Raw genomic sequence first — 17,882 nt, forward strand, 5'->3', positions numbered from 1 at the left:
CAGAGACCAAATTTCCCTCACGGGATCAAAAGAGTATTTATACTTATACTTATTACAAATGCATATTTACACATTAAAGCAACATGAATGCAGTTGCTATCAACTGCAATTACTCAAAGTCTGGGTAGAATTCAGAGTTTCACACTATTGCAATTGAGCTTGATTTACAGTTGGCAGTGTGTGTGTGATTATGATCACAATTGTTAAACGGGTCAATGCAAGAGCATTGGAAAATATCAGCATACAGTATGCATTCAGTGTTTCCTAGGAGACTATGGGTGAGTGTGGGATATAGAGTACCGGTACTCTAGCTGGTCTGTTTCTACAGCCCACTAAACCTGAATTAGCACTGCTGAAAGACAATAATGCACATGAAAGCGAATCAGAGGGGGGCAAATTAGACTTTGGTGGACCACCATAACCTTATCAGTGGATGGGACACTAGTATTTGTGTTTTAAAAAATCTACAACAAATAATCAAGTTACCTTTTCTTTTTCATGGTGCTTTTAAGTCTTCCCGTCTTAACTTTGGACAGGTCTCGGTTTTTGATGGCATACAGCTTTCGGCTTGGTGTTTTCCAAAATTCCAGATCTTAAAATGTAATAAGCATTACATGTAATTATCAATCTGTACCTTTTGCTTTGTCCTTTTTCTGTATGGTTTTGAAAAATAAATCGTCAATCAGTTGTTTCTTTGATTTGTGTCTTATAATAAACTAACGACCAAGGTCTTGTTGGTTTTTTTAACAGTGAAATGGGCCTGCCTTTGGTCTCTGCTGTGTCCGAAATAGCAATTCCTTTATTGTCACAAATTGCATAGCTGTCAGCCGAATTCAGGTACTCCTGTACTGTTTGGCCCACCATTTGTACACCTTGCCCTTCAGATATTGTCACATTGACAGTAGCTAGGATATAGATGAATAGAATGCCATTAAAACAAAAATGAGTTAAGGATTTGAGTTATGTGACATTGAAGTAAAAAAAAAAAAACACACACAAATACAAGTATGCAGAGATTTTCCCAGTCCTCTGTCTAATTTCATATACAATGTTCATTAATATGCATGGTCCCTATCAAATAAATCAATAAATAAAAAGAAACTTTCATTTTCATGTATACTTTTACTATGTAAAGTTTTATTGTGGTAGGAGTAAAGGAAAAAAATAAGCCTATTTGGGTGTTTTCAATTAGTGAATAGCTCATTTGCATATTAAAATTCATTTTCAAAGAAACTTGTAATACAAAAAAAAAAAAAACACTTTTCATGGATATGTTCATTGTGTAAAGTTTCATTTTGATAGGAGTAAAGAAAAAAATAGCCCCATTGGGGTGCATTGTTGCCTGGCCTTATTGGCACATATCTCGGATTGATAAGAATTTAACATATTTCCTCAACTAGGATTTCTTAGGACTTTTAGTATGTTCTGGACACCTCATAGAAATGATTTATGCTGAAAAAAATTATTTTACAATTAGTCTGTCGTAAAACGCTTTGCCTGGACTATTAGAGATGTCTGTATAGTAATTAAATGTTTATTTAGGAGATGTAGTGAAGTGCAATGTGTAATATGTGTGTCTGAAAACAACAGTTTTTAACATGTGTTGAGGTGTAATACTGAAAGGGGTAAATAGTGCTTGGATTAACAATACTGCCCACAGCTGATACTGATTTTGATGATCAGCAAGGTCAAAAAGGAGAATTCCGGTGTGATATTGACCTAAAGTGTGTTAAAACATGATACCGAGTGTGAACGTATGTCTCATAGCTCATCTCTGCTTGTCCCCTGCACTTAGAAATCTGGCGCTAGTTAGCCAATGCTACCAACAGTTTTTCGATGGGGGTGCCTCGGGCATTGGCCTAGCCATGCAAATAAATCACTGTTTTACACCATACGAGGCTCAAAGTAGCTCCATACTTCATTGGTAGACTTCCAAGGGCCTTGACATTTAAAACGAGACATTGAGAACTTTGAAAAAGCACTGGTAGTTTATTTACAAGACGATTTATACAGACAGTACCTTGAGGAAGTTTACCGTTCGCCGCCATCTTGAATTTAGTCACGATAAGTCGAGCGACGAGTACAAACAGGTATGATAAGGGATCAGATTCCAAAAATAATTCCGTGGAAATGCATGGATTCCAGTTGCTGCTACTGGAAGCAAATGGAATCCATGCATTTCCATGGAATTATTTTTGGAATCTGTCAGGTAAACATATTTAAAAGAGACAATTAGTATAGAGCAAAATTCAATCAGATATGGTTTGGAAATCAGTCAATTTGGGATAAATGTTCAGCTATACAGTCAATCTCCTTCAGTTAAATACAATAAATTGACCAAAAGAAATCTCAACTTGACACAAAAATATAAAAGGGTATTTATTAGTGACACGTTCCAAAAAAGACTCTATTTCTAGGTTCTACACTACTCAAGTAGGTAGGTACATCATAAAGAAAAAAAAGGGGGGGGGGGTGCAATAATACATATCAATACAAGTACTGGAATGCGGTACATAACGAACAGGCATAAATACATCTATTTTCTTACCTCACAAATTACGGTTAAAAAAAGAAGGGGCGGAATATTTAAAAGAAAAATGACAAAATAAAGCATATATCCGCAGAGCTGTAGAATGGGCTTACGAGACTAAAGAGGGGGAGGGGGGGGCAGTCCTATCACTACTGCCTACCAACTGTGAGATGCTACCCTTGTGAAGCAGGTTTGATACTTTAATACGATCTGGTACAGTATCTGAGCAGGACCCGTAACGAGTGCACTAACAAACACATCTCCACCGCTTGCCATTGGCCCCGCTGTTATTTTTTTTTTTTTGGGGGGGGGCGGAGGTGGTTCCCCCTAACCCCTCGAACAGTAACCCCTGTGCTATGTGCAGCTTACAACTTGAGCTTCTTCTTGCGTCCGCGACCGTCTGGAGTCCCCTCAGCCTTGCGTTTCTGAGCCTAAAAAGGGACAAGGAAAGGCAGAAGAAAATGTAAATGCCACTGCCCTGTTTCTACAAGGTTTTGGATACCTAAAAGGTATGTATAGTGAAAATGCTGAATATTTTAAAAGGACAAAACTGTATGATGCTGCTGCACAATACCTAAATGTATGAACTGAAACTGAAAAAGTCTTGGTCACATGTACATTTGTCTTCTATACCAGCAGTATAATTATTGGGGGGGGGGGGGGACTTACTGAAGATGTGCGAGGGCCTCTCTTTTTCTTCTCTGCCTTCTCCCTTTCTTCCAATTCCATGTTCTCTCGCTCAATTAGCGTAATCAGTGTGTTACACCTCCTCTGCAGTTCCTGTGAAGGAACACACGATTTCTTAACATCAAGATTCCGCCAATGAAATTGAAGAAGTAAACACTGGTTGACACATGGAATCCTTGAGAACAGTGGGCAAAAAGTAACGACATCATGGCATGATATTCACACACAGCTTTGTTTTGCCTCATCAAAATAGTTATCAACATTCAGTTTAAAGCAACACCAAAGCACTTTTCCTCTGTCACACGCAGGCTATTTGTTTATCCAGCACCGGCTTTGGAAATAACAATGTCCACAGACAAGGTAGAATATGTTGCATGATTTTACGAAAGTATGACGTATTGCGACATCAGAACCAAGTCAAATTTGTAGTTTCTTATGTCTCATTCCATCGAACTACAGATTCGCTACCTGATCTGGCAAACTTGCATAGTGCGGTTATAGCCGATAGAGGGCCGCGAAGCGAACAGTTTCTTAATCACTATCAAAACTAGGGATCGACCGATATGGATTTTTTTAGTGCCGATACCGATTTTTTTCCATCAGCCTAAGCCGATGACCGATACAGGCTGCCGATTTTCTTGAGCCGATATTTGGAGCCGATACTGCTTTTATTTTGCTCCCTCAATTTACATCATACAAATGACACATAATTACACAAATGATGATAACAAATGTTATAAGCCTCAATTTAAAAAAGCAACATTGAACTTATGGATGGGTGTACTGAATATGGTTAACTGTGCAAAATGCTTTCATCAACATCTTACAAGACAGCCTTGATGATGCATTGCTTGCTGACATATAATAAGACATAATTCAGGTCATCACAAAATGTCCTTTGTCAACACATTTAAATAATTTAAGAAAACAATAAGCCTGAAAATTAGCTATTGAAATAAAGTGCTTGATTTGTAATTTAAGACTGCATGGTTTCAATTTTTCTATGTCTATATTTTTCTAAAAAAAGCTGCCAGATTTGTCAACCACAGAACATAAATCAGCAGAGGAAAATAACGTGGTGTCAAATGTTTCTGTTCTAAACGGCATCAACGTCAAAAGGTATAAAAACATATCTCTCAGTTTTAAAATCTCTCCTTCAGGTAGCGCAGCACTCTCATATCGCTGTGATGCGTGTGTCCCACTGAGTGAGACCAGACGCACACACAAACTTCTGTTTGGTAGCTGACGAACCACCATTGAACTGGATTGATAATGATAACATTAGCAAATGGCTCTAAACAACACAAATTAATATTCAACTACATATAACACGTCTCATTATTAAAGCTCTGATATCACTGCGATGGCAACTCCGCCCGCTCGAAGGGAGAGGGGGAGGGAGACGCACACACCACACGCGTCCAAAACTCAGCCAGATGGTCGCTGAATAAAACTCCCACAAATACTTCGGAACAACGTCGGCATTACTTACAGGGTATCTGCACATTTTCCAAGTGCAATTTTAAAGACTTTTAAGACCTTTTCAAGACATCTAAATGGAAAAATTAAGACTATACCACGGCAAAAAGATACATACGACAACTTAAAATTGTTTTATGCATAAGTTTTTTTTCTACTAATTTTAACCCCCACCCAATTTTGGATGTCTACAGAAGTTAACAAATATATTTTGGCGAAAGAAAAATAATTGTGTGTTAATTACCTTTACAGCTATAAATGCCCAATTTTTTGGGTCTGAGCTGCTGCTTTTGAAGCTGGCTGTACATATCTGGTTGTGCTTACTGGCTGAGGCTGACTGTTCTTCACCTGTATCTATAGTAGCCTAGATTACTTGCCAAAGACATGTGCACTGGACTGGATTCCCTTCAATATTTTTTTCAAAGTTAGACTTAGCTATTTAAATATTTTAATAGGCCTACTTTATATAATTTACTATGTGCATCTATTCCCATATGCATCATATGTCCCATATGCAGCACAGCAAATTAAAGTTAATCCTCTACTTTACATTTTGCATACCAGTTGTATCTAAACTAACCAAAGCTTGACTGAAACATTGTAAAACCATTGGCTTGTTTTAAATTAATTAAGAGAGACAGGTCCTTCTCGGATCCTGCTGAAAACTGCTGGTTTCATCTCAAGCACACACGTATTATGAACGCACATTTTTTTTTTTTATGTAGCCAGTCGCCGACATTCAAAAAAATATGCGGTTATATTTCACAACTTTTGCGAAGTAGGCCTACTGGGAAAGGCTGGCAAGCAAGCTGCTGACAGATATTACAGGTAGGCTATTATAACTTAGACAGATATTTTCTTCCCTAGGCTAGGCCAGCAACACACGCTGGAAAGATAAAAACAGATCAACTTAACATGTACAGTATTTCCTCCTGATTGCGAAAACGTTTGTTTTCTTTTTCTGTCAGTCCGTGGTTCCTTCATAAATTGCGCAGCCAATTATCAGACGATTGACAGAAGCACTGCGCATAATTTGACCAGCAGTCTTCGCGTCCATAGTTTGTGAAACCATGCTGCGTCCGAGCAAAGATTCTAGATGCCCAGCGCAACTCCAAAAAGGAGGACAAATGAGCGTCCGGCTTGAGGCTGCGCCGGACAGGGCTTTTAAAATCCATATGTCCGGCCTAAATTCGAACGTATGGCCACCCTATCGCTAACTGGCTTATCAACTTTCTCCCGCTCATTCTACCGCTCACGTAGGCTACCTCCATATCTCTCAGGCCTCGGCTACACCACGAAAACATCAGGCATATTTGTAGGCCTACATATTATTACAGTTTTCACACCTTTAACCACACCCGTGAAAAACATCTTCACTCTGCAACCACTACACTTCCTCCCGTAGCCTTATATAATCACTTATACAATTGCGTTTTAAATACACGAAACTGGATGGATGGAGACATTTCACTCGCTGGCGGTCCCATACGCAAATTTAATACCTCCCTTTCGAAAATTCAAGACATCCCCGACAATTTAAGACTTTTTTAGGCCTTAAAAACCGAACTTTGTATTTAAGACTTTTTAAGACTTTTTAAGGATCCGCGGGAACCCTGTACTTACTGTAATCATATGATTGACCACCGCTACCCCATGCATACGGATAGCCTACAACTTAGCTATTTGCAGCTCCCTAAATACAATGGCAAGCAGTTTTATAGAAGAGGGGCATTCAGGGAGGGAGACACACACCACACGCGTCCAACACTAAATAAAACTCCCACAAATACCACGGAACAACGTTGGCATTACATATGATCAGTGTTTGTAACAGCTAGCTACCGCATGCATATGGATAGCCTAGCCCACAACTTAGCTATTTGCAGCTACCTAAATACAATGGCAAGCAGTTTAATAAACGAAGCATTAAGCATTAAATAAAGTAGGCTACCTATATCATTCGCATTTTTCATTTGGACCCACAAACTTGCTTCCACCTTCAAAGTGTATGGCAATATTTCAGCTAAGTCAAACAGTTAAGATGCTTTGAAAGTTTAAAGTTTACTGTTGTCTTGAAGAGCAGGCTTTCAGCTCTCTGCTCTTGGGGGAGGGGCAGTCTGCACGTGAATTGCAGCGTCTCCAGCAACACAGACCTGCCTGTGGACGCCTGTATGTAAATAATGCGGGAAAAAACTATCGCGAACGCAGCCGCTTATCGGCCGATGCCGATACACGTAAAAAAAACCCAAATATCGGCCCGATATATCGGCTGGCCGATATATCGGTCGATCCCTAATCAAAACAGATGACAATGAAATGGGGCTTACAAAATAAGAAAACAAACAAACAAACAGGGCAGACACCGCTAATAAATCGTTACATTTCCCCATCCCTTTCACTTTATTCACTGCTGTGAATGCAAGTGGCAGCATCATTAACCAATCTTAATAAAGTGAACTATTCTCTGCAACAGGCACTCACCAACCATCTAATTTCAGTCAGCGCTGGCCAACCATGGAATTCAATTACTCACCATGGCAGTACGAGATTTGAGGAACCAGTCGAAGCGGAACTGTGGCGAGTTTCGGATGCACTGGCGCAACTCGTCGTAGACGCTCTCCTTGTCGAAGCCCAGTTTGTGTAGCATACAGATGAGGAAGCGGTCCTCCTCCTCCGTGTAGTTCTTGCCCTTGTTGGTGCCGTAGGAGATGCGCAGCTGATGGAACGGAGCCTTGTAGCGACCAATCTGCCACGAGACAAACAAAGTTTGAACCGGAGATCTGGAAGATGTGCTTTCAGAAAGCTGCTGGTCATTTGAGGGAGATGTTCAGGTGGCCCTACCTTTGAATCCAGTGCTTTCTTTATGCTAATCCTCCTCTGAATCCTGGCCTCTCCCCTCTCAATCTGGGCCATGATTTTCTCAATATCTTGCAGTTCATTGCATCGTTCCCAGAACACAGCTAGAACACACATACACAATTAGTTTCAGATGAATAGTGCAATAGTGCATCAACACTTGAAAAATTTACCCAACTTACCAGAATATTCCATGACCTCCTCTGGTGTTTTGCCCTCAACCTCTCTGGCAATGTTCTCAAGGTCATCTCGGCCCCACTTCTCATTAGCCTTGATGAACTGGTTAAAGTCACGCTTGTTCCAGATGGTGAATCCCTACCAGAGGAAGCATAAGCAAGAATTTGACAATTGACAATTTGTACACTACAGAAAATAAAAGGGTTTGTTGCATCTTCATGATCTCTTGATTAAATTAGGAGCTGGTGCCAATCCAAACACGTTGGTAGGGTTACCTGTGTGAGGAGGTTCTCCTTCTCCTCCAGCTCCTCCTCCGTCAGAGGCTCGGCCTCATCAATCTTCGCCTGCTCCTCCTTCTGCACCTGTGCTGAGTTTGGCTGGTCTGGGTTCCGTGGAACCTGTTGGCAAACCAACATCACCCATTTCATCCTCGCTAGTCCGATGTACATTTGTGCCCATTTCATCCTTAAACTAAAATCATACACCACCACTGTATCTGTTACATTTGTGAAGGAGACAGAAGGAATATGAAAAGTCACAGTGCAAGAAGCAGTACCTTGTAGCCGATGGTTTTTCTATAATAGAGGATCTCTTTTTCCAATAACTCAAAGAGTCTTGGTGGGAAGAACTGGAAGTCCTGAACGTTGGGCTGCTTGGGAGGTCTTGGAGCCTGAGAAAATATCCATGGACATTCATTTTCAAACACTAAAAAAAACAGCCTGCTTAGCACCTGATAAATCTAAAACACACGAATTCAACTGAGGGGAGTTGGACTCCTCACCTTGGGGGCTTTGGGTTCACTGACACGCAGTGCCTCTCTGAAGTAGGCGTCGACAGCATAGTTAGCCTTCCGCTCTCGCTTTGGCGGCTCAATCCAGTTTGTGATGACCTGGAATTAGAGCCATGAAGAAGAGCCATGAAGAACAGCATGCTTGGTGCTAGAAGTAGGCCTGAACACCTAAACGTTAAGTGAACTGTATGCCACAGTATTAGTCTGCAATAATCCCAAACACAGATTGTAACAAAAAGAAACTCACCTTTTTCTTTTCCCTGTAATCCTCTCCTTCAAAGTTGTAGACGCTGTTTTCCGTGTTTTCCATGGTGAAGTTCCGCAGGGAGCCTTCTTCAAGTTTACCCATCTTTTCCTTCAACTCTTCAGTCTAGTGGCGACAGAATATGTATGAGGACTCAGATGGACCGAACCGACCATCAGATTAGCGACATCAGATTATGGACCACTGAACAGTGCAGCACTATCTTTCTGTTCTTATACAGGCCATTTCTTTGTGGAAATAGCAGATAAAGGTCAATAGGGCCAATAAAAGGTTTAGCATAACCCTTACCACATTTGTGCCCAATAAAGTGGCACAACAAAGTGTCAATCATGCCAATAATAAACCTACATGCAATATAATCTTGCTACACAAGACTATAAATGATAAGGGAAACACCAACATATGGATTGCCCAAGAGAAATCTGTGTTGCTGGCATTGAAATGTGCTGTGAAAATATAAGGTGTTTTGTGCAATCCCTGTAAACCCCCAGAGCCACACCCCAAAAGTCTGTACCTTCTTCTCTCCTCTTTCCAGGATCTCATCAATGTCCTCATCAGTGATCTCACTCTCCTTGGATGCGAAGACGTGTGTGGCCCCATGCCTGATAATGTTCAACATCTCGTCTTTACCGAGCTTGTTCGCGTTTGGGTCCACAAGACGGCCTGTGAGGGAAAGAGAGATACTCTATTTGTACCAGATCTGATATAACCAACTTCGGCTTTATCATAGGAATTCTGCAAGGGTTACTTGTTAAGATAATTTCCCAGACGAAATGCCTTGGAGTGCAATACACTCTTCAGCCTGTCAACCACCCTGACAGGGTGCACAATTTGAGTCTGTACCGTGCTTTAACTACATTAACTACGTGCATTAACTACAAGAAAACTGGACCCTGAGCAAAATTGGATCTCTGAGCATACCTGTTTTTTAGTCAGTCTGACAAATGTGGACATGCAGAATTGTTCAAGCACATGAAAGTCTAAGTCTGTGTCTTTGAGCAAGCCTGTATGAGTTTTTGTGCAAGTTGTACTGTATATGTATACATAAATAGGGGGCAGCCGTGGCCTACTGGTTAGCGCTCCGGACTTGTAACCGGAGGGTTGCCGGTTCGAACCCCGACCAGTAGGAACGGCTGAAGTGCCCTTGAGCAAGGCACCTAACCCCTCACTGCTCCCCGAGCACCGCTGTTGTTGCAGGCTGCTCACTGTGCCGGGATTAGTGTGTGCTTCACTTCACTGTGTGCTGAGTGTTTTTCACTAATTCACGGATTGGGGTAAATGCAGAGACCATATTTCCCTCACAGGATCAAAAGAGTATATATACATCATTTGGCGTATATATATATATATATATATATATATATATATATATACTTAAATATACACGAGAAGGGGGGAAGAGACCATTCACATGCATGTACCTTGCTGGATGACGATGGAATCCAAGCGCAGCTTCATTTCGGCTCTCTCCACAATGCGCTCCTCCACCGTGTTCTCAGTGATGAAGCGGAATACACGCACCTGCTTCTTCTGACCGATTCTGTGAGCACGATCCTAGAGGTGGAGGTGCAAAACAAATCATTTGAACTTCCGATGCTTTCCGTTCCGATTTCCGTTCTTTGTGGAAATGCCTCTAGTGGGCTCAGTACTCAGTATAACAAGTTACTCAGACTGTGCACAAGTAGTGTAGTGTATAGGTGATCAATGCAAAACATTTCAGTGTGTTACATGTACTGACCATGGCTTGCAGGTCGACCTGTGGGTTCCAGTCAGAGTCATAGATGATGACCACATCTGCTGTGGCCAAGTTGATGCCCAGACCTCCAGCCCTGGTGCTCAGCATGAAGATGAACTTTGAGCTGTTTGGCTCATTGAAGGCGTTAATTGAGATCTGCAAGAAAGATGGAGGGAACAGAAGAATACACGCAGAGAAAATGTGAGCAAGAAAATACAAAATATTTATTTTCAACAAATATTATATTTTTTTAATCTGTGAGCCGACTTGACTCATTGTCCAGTGTTCCAAAAGACAAAACAGAAAATCATTACCTGTCTCTCTTCATGAGGGGTCTGTCCATCTAGACGGCAGTAGCCATAGTTACGCCACATACAGTAGTCTTCCAGGATGTCCAGCACCCTGGTCATCTGACTGAAGATGAGCACACGGGAACCTGAGAGGGGAAGAGCGTCAGAACGCCGTGGACTTTCTCAGACAACCAATCTAAAGCTAAACCCTTGGGTGACGACAGATTTGACAGAGAGCCATCTGCAATGATTTTCATACATCCAACTCTTAGGATCTTCTCAATTAATTGTGCATACCTATAAATGGGCTATAATGTCAAAATCTATTAATAATCATAAACGTTTATCTATTTAGTTGCTGCATGTATTCAAAGCAACTTACAGATGACGACTGACAAGTCAAACTACAGTGCAAAAAGGAAACCACACAGGAGTGGCCCAAATGAGAAGATTTGTTTTCCCTAATGCCCTATTGTACTGCACCCCCAGCAGGTCATTGGAGTTTGAGACCCCTGCCATTGTGAATGATTAACAGATGTTTATGTGACAACCTGGGACGTAATCAAGAGAGATGACATATAATAGTGAGTAGAAGGAAGTGCATGGTAGGTGTGAGTTAGGCATGTTATGTTTCTTAAAAAGGAGGTAGTAGAAAGTCGAGATCCTTAAAGATGGAGGGACATCCCTGCTCTGGTAATGATTGGTAACTAGTGATTGTAGTTCATTAAGGAACTATAAAGGAGAACAGTCTGGATTGCCTTGTGTGTATGCATGGTTTCTGCAGGATTCAGTCGGTCAAATGTAATACTTTTGAAGACCTTTTTATTACAATTAAGATTTAAATTTACGAATTACGAAAAATAACATCAGTAATTAAAATTCCCTTAAAAAAAAAAATTCCAGAGTTCGCGCAGGTTTCTGTGAAAGTTCAGCAATTAAATCCTTCCGACAAGTCTGTTTGCTGCACTACTGGACCACTACATGGACCTCGTCGTTCTGGAATGCTGTGATAACACCCAGATTCCTCAGACAGAACTACAACAAGCGGAACTAATGAAAGCCGCCGCCAGCGCATTTCACGGGGGGGAAAGACGATGGTAGAACCAATGACTTCAGTGCTTTCATGTGCAACTACAATTCTTGTTCCTTACCTTGGGCCTTCATCTTAGGCAGCAGCTTGTCCAACACGACCATCTTGCCACTGTTGACCACCAGGTGCGAGTCAGTGGTGTAGGGAGGTCCAGGCTCCGCGCCATCAAACAGGTAGGGGTGGTTACAGCACTTCCTCAGCTGCATCAGAATGTTCAGCAGGCGCATTTTATCGGTCTTACCCGCTGAGTTGAGAATGTCAATGTCCTTCATCAAGATCTTTGTGTACCTGAGAAGTCCAGAGACCGAGAAACAATATATCAGGGGTGACTACGAAGGCTGCACTCCAGAAATATCAAGTACTCCCAGTCACTACACAGCTGCATTTTGGTGAATTTCTATTGCCATCTTGTGGCGCTGAACCCACAGGTCACTTAGTTTGAATGTGGGGGACATAACTAGTCCACTGAACTATTCACATAAACAAAGCAAGAGAGCAGACACACAAGCATGAAGCGTACCCCAGTCTCCACATAGTTGATACTGACATTGAAACGGCTTTCTTTTATCTCTTTATGTACCTCATGAGCTGTATATTGAGTGTTATATTGAGTGTCGTACTGTAGTTTGTGGTTTGTATGTTCAATGTGAACTGTGAAAGTGTAAAATTATTTTATTAAAAGAGATTTTACAGGCAAATGCAAGATAGAGTTGATTTTGGGTTAATCACAGAGAGTATCACAGGTAATTTACCACCCTAAATTCTTAACAACGCCTTCTACGTTATATACCACAGATATATGAATATTATGGGATTGTGTCAGTGCTAAAGTGAATTTTACCATTCTCTCTGCATCTTGCTGAGCCCAACGTACATCTTCACCTCCTTCTTGGGAAGCAGAGATTTCTCTACGTCAGCTTTGATACGACGCAGCAGGAAAGGACGCAAGACCTGGACGGCAGGAGGGAACATGGTCACAACAGAAATGGAGGCTTAATGAGTGGCAAAGCATGATGGCTGGCTCGCAGTGCACACATTAGATTACCGGGCTGGTGTACTCACAGTGTGCAGACGTTCCACAAGTTTCTGGTCCCCCAGGCAGTTGTTTGTGTCAAACCAGGAATCAAAGTCCTTTAAAAGAAAACGGGGGGGGGGGGGGTACAAAACATTTTATTCTAGTATAAGGGTGATTTCCATATATCCCTGTCCTAGTTGGAGTCATGCCATCAGTGTCTGCAGATCTGTCAGAAAGCCACTACCCTTTGTGTACCACTGATTAACTTTATACTTACATATACACAATATTACAGTCTAACTGCAGCAGCACTTGTTACTGTGACTATGTGCTAGAGAAAAAATTACACACATGAAAGACCAATTTTGTAAGTAGCTAAGTTTTTGTAAGTTGCTTTTTGCTAAAAGTAAATGTAAGCTTTGTAAGTAAATGTAAAGATCAAATAGAGAATTCATACCTCAGAGGAGTTGAAGACATCAGGCAGCAGGAAGTTGAGCAGAGCCCACAGCTCATGAAGGTTATTCTGGAGCGGGGTTCCAGTCAGCAGCAGACGGTTGGTAGTCTTGAACTCACGAACGATTTCTGACAGCTACAAAACATCATACAAAACAGACATTAGGCCTAAATAATTAAGTGACTAACAGGGAGGCTACATGGGGCACAAAACTGAAGCGCTCAAGTGGCTCAAGTGTTGAAGAACAGTTACTGCTGACCATGAAAGACTAAATAGTTTTACATCAGCAGTTTTTACAGTAGTTAACATTGCAAAAAAAACAGACAAGCAAATCTGTGTGACAGAGAATACTGACCTTTGACTTTTCATTCTTGATGCGATGGGCCTCATCAATGACTAGGTACCTCCAGTTGAACTTCTTGAAGACGGCCCGCTCAATGATGAGCATCTCATAGGAGGTCACGCACACATCCCACTCCCCTGGCAACAGGGTGTCACGGATGAATGCATTCTGAGATAAAGGAGAGGAGAATACGGTAAGAGACAATGTGGCTACACAGCACAGCCCTGCTGGGGCAGAACTAGCTCTCACACAGAAAACAGCCACTTCTCTGGGCTGAGACAACATGGGAAGAATTAGTAGAGTGAACTGAAACAGTTCTCAGTATTACCACAACACTTTAATATGCTCCCAGATAACAAGTAATGTTAAACTGATCACATTTAATTATCTAATGCCTGCACAAGTTACCGCAACACAATACTACACAGCATGCAGCCAGAAACGATAAAACTATGCATGTGTACACAAGCCAGCTGCCAAGTTTCATAAAAGTTCAACCAATTGTAAAAAATAATGCAGCCATTGTAATGCGTGCCCCACAATTGCCCCCAAAGATCACCAGACCAATCAGCCCTAGTCATTCTGTGCATTAATGGCACCAGAGGGATATCAATATTGTAACCAAACTGATGGGCGTTTTGTCAGGGCTACCAGGTATAAAACTGAGGTGTAAGGAGCAGGTGGAGCTCACCCTCTGTTCCCTGTCACCAATGAGGCAGACAGCTCTAAGAGAGGGCACCCAGCGCTTAAACTCATTCATCCAGTTGTACAGCGTCGACTTGGGCACCAAAACCATGTGTGGCCCTGGGATGTTCCGGTAGTGCTTCATGTAAGCTAGCAGTGAGATGGTCTGAAGGGTCTTCCCCAGACCCTAACATGTGAAAGAAGGGAGTGGGGGGGGGGGGGGGGGGGGGGGCAAACAGATAGAGATGAGTCTAAGCACACATTATTCTTCATTATTCAGGTCTTACTGCAAACAATCTGAAAACTATATTTATAGTTGTAAATGTGAGGAAATGCAAAAAAAGATTAGCATACCATCTCATCAGCGAGGATCCCATTGATGCCATTCTCATAAAGGGAAATGAGCCAGTTTAACCCCCGAATCTGATAGTCCCTGAGCTTACCAGTTTTTACATCTGCAAAGACACACAATTTCCCAGGCAAAATTAGAGAAGCAGTATCTACATCAGGGTATTTGGACAGTGTCACAACAGAGCTAGAGGGGGAACATAAAAGAACGTCTTACAGGAGGGAGATTCGTCAAAACGTGTGCACACGTTGGTGGTTTTGTTACTTTCGCTCAACAACTCCTCATCCTCCTCTTGCTCTGTCCGCCGGTGACGGTTGCTGTAAGAATGCAGGAAATGCACTCGTCAGTGACCCTCACTAAATATTTTCCTGGCCAATGAGGTAGCCCCAGCACAATAATAATGGCAACAAGCCAGAGAGGATAAACTGTAACTAAGTAACCCAACATCTGTAAAAATCTAATATTTGGGTAACAGGGAAGGGGAGTACTCACTCTCCTGCTGAGAGCAGATTCTGCTTCTCATCCTTCTTGACGCGGGGACGCCCCGGTTTCATCTTCAGAGGAGAGGTTGGGGTCTTCTGAGCCGCAGGCTGGATAAAGTGAGCAAACAGCTCAGTCTGTTTCAGGAGATATTCAAAGCGGTTGGTCCGATCCGTTTCCTAAGAAGGAGGGAGACAAAATTAATAAATGTTCTACTACACCATAGGACACATTTCTGTACGCTTATATATGGTGCTTTGGTTCCTGGTGCTTAAAGTGGATGCTGATCACACACAAATATCTTCATCCATCATTTGTTTAGGGTAAGGTTTGAGCCCGGATTTAACTATACAATAGTCATCATGGCAATATCATTGTCCATCTTTTGGAGTGTTGATTGTTTTCTATTAATAATAATTTTATCAAAATGTGCATAATTTACTGGACACCCAGTAAAGTCCTCACCACTTTCTCTTCATATCCTGGCAATAACAACTTCTCTTCAAACTCTTTTGGAGAAGAGGAGGATTCTTCTTCTTTGCTCCCCTCCCCGGTCTCGGAGGCCTCATCCCGGACAGTATCGGATGCATCATCCTAAAAAAGCAGTCAAAATCAGTGAAACTGCATTTCTGTCAAATCCATACAACATTGCGCGCGACATATGTCAATATATGTAAAAATATGTTCCTATCCAAAAAAAAAAAAAAAGCTCTTAAAACACACATTGCATCAAAGTACGTTACTAACACATGAGAGTTCAGGAACGAAGTGTTATGGACTGATGTCATCGGTCGACACCGGATATTTTGTAGCAGTACAAAATGAAGGCGTCTCAGCAGCGTTTCGGTTACACATTCTAAACGCGTAAAAAAACACTGAACATTCACAGATTGAATCTGAATATATTACGCTCACATTATGATGATAAACATGCTTTTCAGATTTCTTTTCCATTCATTGTCAGTCCAGTCAGACCCAGCAATACTGCTCCGCGCGGACACATGGTAGGCCGCCGCGGCTTTATCAACGGAAATCAGCAGCAAAGTACGAAAACAGTCCTAAACTGGTTTGAGGTTTACGTTTACATTTGCGGATCACATCAAGGTAATTGTACAAGGACAATATGGGTTTGAATTTGATAGATCGGTGTCCAGAAAGCATAGATGACAACGTTAAGGAGCTGCCAGCATTTTCAAAACAAACCTGAGAACACGGCGGTCAAGCAGTCAGTCGAGCTAGCTTGGCTTGGCTAACGTTAGGTGGCTAGCGAACGAAAACTAGCAATAGTCGCATCTTACAACCACTTCATTTATATCTTAAATCAATGTACATAACAATATCTAAACACTGACTAAGTGACAAAAGCAATTAACTAAGTTGGCTTGAATTGGAGAACTTATGGACGTTGTCCTACTAGTAATACTTTAAAAGGTTTTGAAACGCTAATGTTATTATCTAGCAAACTGAACCTAACGTTACGTTGGCGCATCTTCACTTGTTTGATCCACGTATTCCAAAGCTAACAAAAGTCCCGTGTGAACTTACTCACAATAAATGATGGTTATCACTTCATTCGGTGACTACGTTTAGATGTATAGTTACACTAGCTTAAAATAGTTACTTTCATATAAATATTTGACGAGAACCACGAAAAACACAAAACCATTCAATTAGCCGAACGTTAACCATAGTGTCAGGACGCAACTGCTGTTTCATAAGGATGAATTACGTTTTGATCACTTAGCAAGCTGGCTAGCATCAAATCAGAGATTGTTTGTCAGAATCAACAAAGTTAGACAAAAACAATGCAATTTAAACAGTAAATTGGCTTATATTTGTCACAGGGAAGCCACGGGTCAGAGAAAATGGATGCCTTAGGTATTTAGCTAACTAGCTAACTGGCTAAATAACAGCTAAATTGCTATCACTGTTGTTGCCATTGTTTGGCGCATCTGCTCTAAGAAACTGGCATCACTTACTAAGAAGCGAGGTCAGATAAGAGCTTCTTGTAATTTCGAGACATCACTTGATATTCTTAACCACGACAACTAGAATATGGAAACATTTACCTATAAAAACACAAGGCTATTCAAAAATGCCAACTTCACTGAGTCGAAACTTCATTACATTTCAAACTCGCATTAGCTAGCTAGCTACTTTTCTTACCTCTGCCCCGGCTTCAAGTTCAGGCTTCTCTTCCCGCTTGTCCACGCCGTTCTCCTGGTCGGACATTCTCGGGCAATTAGGTAAATATATTTGATCAAAGATGAACAAGTCTTCCACTTAAGACCCTCAAGTTTCGAAATCCAAATAAATACGAAACAAAAAAGACAAGTGGCACTAGTAATGAGTTTATTTACAACAGCGAGAGGAGGAACAAAACCATGCGCTCATACGCGTAGGTCCCTCTGCCCGGCTTTTGTGTTCTTCTTCCCTTGCTATGATTATTCATTGGCGGGTCGCCCCCGCTTGAAATGCTCCTCATTGCCACCTACAGGTCCGAAAAAGGCATGTACAGTCAGTCCATGCTTGAAATGCGAAAACTTTTTAGAAGTTTTTAGAAAGGCCTACTGTATTTTAATTGGAAAAAGGTGTTCACAATGGAAAAAGTTCCAAAATGGTGATGATTACAAGGTGGTTGAATTCTCACTTTATGCA

At 41.5% G+C, this 17,882-nt stretch overlaps 1 protein-coding gene across 1 annotated transcript; it reads right to left on the reverse strand.

Annotated features, from left to right (window-relative positions):
- Positions 1–2,366: 2,366 nt before the first annotated feature.
- On the reverse strand, positions 2,367–17,634 carry smarca5 (SNF2 related chromatin remodeling ATPase 5). Its single transcript, XM_076294971.1, has 24 exons — positions 17,391–17,634; positions 15,690–15,818; positions 15,237–15,403; positions 14,961–15,061; positions 14,750–14,850; positions 14,403–14,582; positions 13,724–13,879; positions 13,372–13,503; positions 12,962–13,030; positions 12,741–12,850; positions 11,961–12,187; positions 10,834–10,955; positions 10,523–10,675; positions 10,206–10,338; positions 9,299–9,447; positions 8,767–8,889; positions 8,511–8,618; positions 8,286–8,399; positions 8,005–8,127; positions 7,735–7,867; positions 7,538–7,656; positions 7,230–7,442; positions 3,200–3,310; positions 2,367–2,961 (listed from the first exon to the last, which is right to left on the reverse strand). Exons 1-24 carry the CDS (start codon positions 17,454–17,456, stop codon positions 2,896–2,898), a joined length of 3,105 nt encoding a protein of 1,034 aa, XP_076151086.1. The 5' UTR covers positions 17,457–17,634; the 3' UTR covers positions 2,367–2,895.
- Positions 17,635–17,882: the final 248 nt, after the last annotated feature.

The sequence above is a fragment of the Alosa pseudoharengus genome, unplaced genomic scaffold (genome assembly GCF_046254945.1).
Source record: "Alosa pseudoharengus isolate Yale_2024_CS ecotype anadromous, Long Island Sound unplaced genomic scaffold, YU_APseudo_1.1 YU_APseudo_1.1_scf_2, whole genome shotgun sequence".
Classification (NCBI taxonomy): Eukaryota; Metazoa; Chordata; class Actinopteri; order Clupeiformes; family Clupeidae; genus Alosa; species Alosa pseudoharengus.

Bases quoted from the DNA above. Each gene is read 5' to 3' on its own strand.
- smarca5 (XM_076294971.1), bottom strand. From the start codon at position 17,456: ATGTCCGACCAGGAGAACGGCGTGGACAAGCGGGAAGAGAAGCCTGAA. The intron at 12,188-12,740 runs GTAAAATTCACT...TGGACTTCTCAG, and splicing joins AGCAAGATGCAGAGAGAATG to GTACACAAAGATCTTGATGA. The intron at 7,868-8,004 runs GTAACCCTACCA...TTCCTCTGGTAG, and splicing joins AGGAGAACCTCCTCACACAG to GGATTCACCATCTGGAACAA.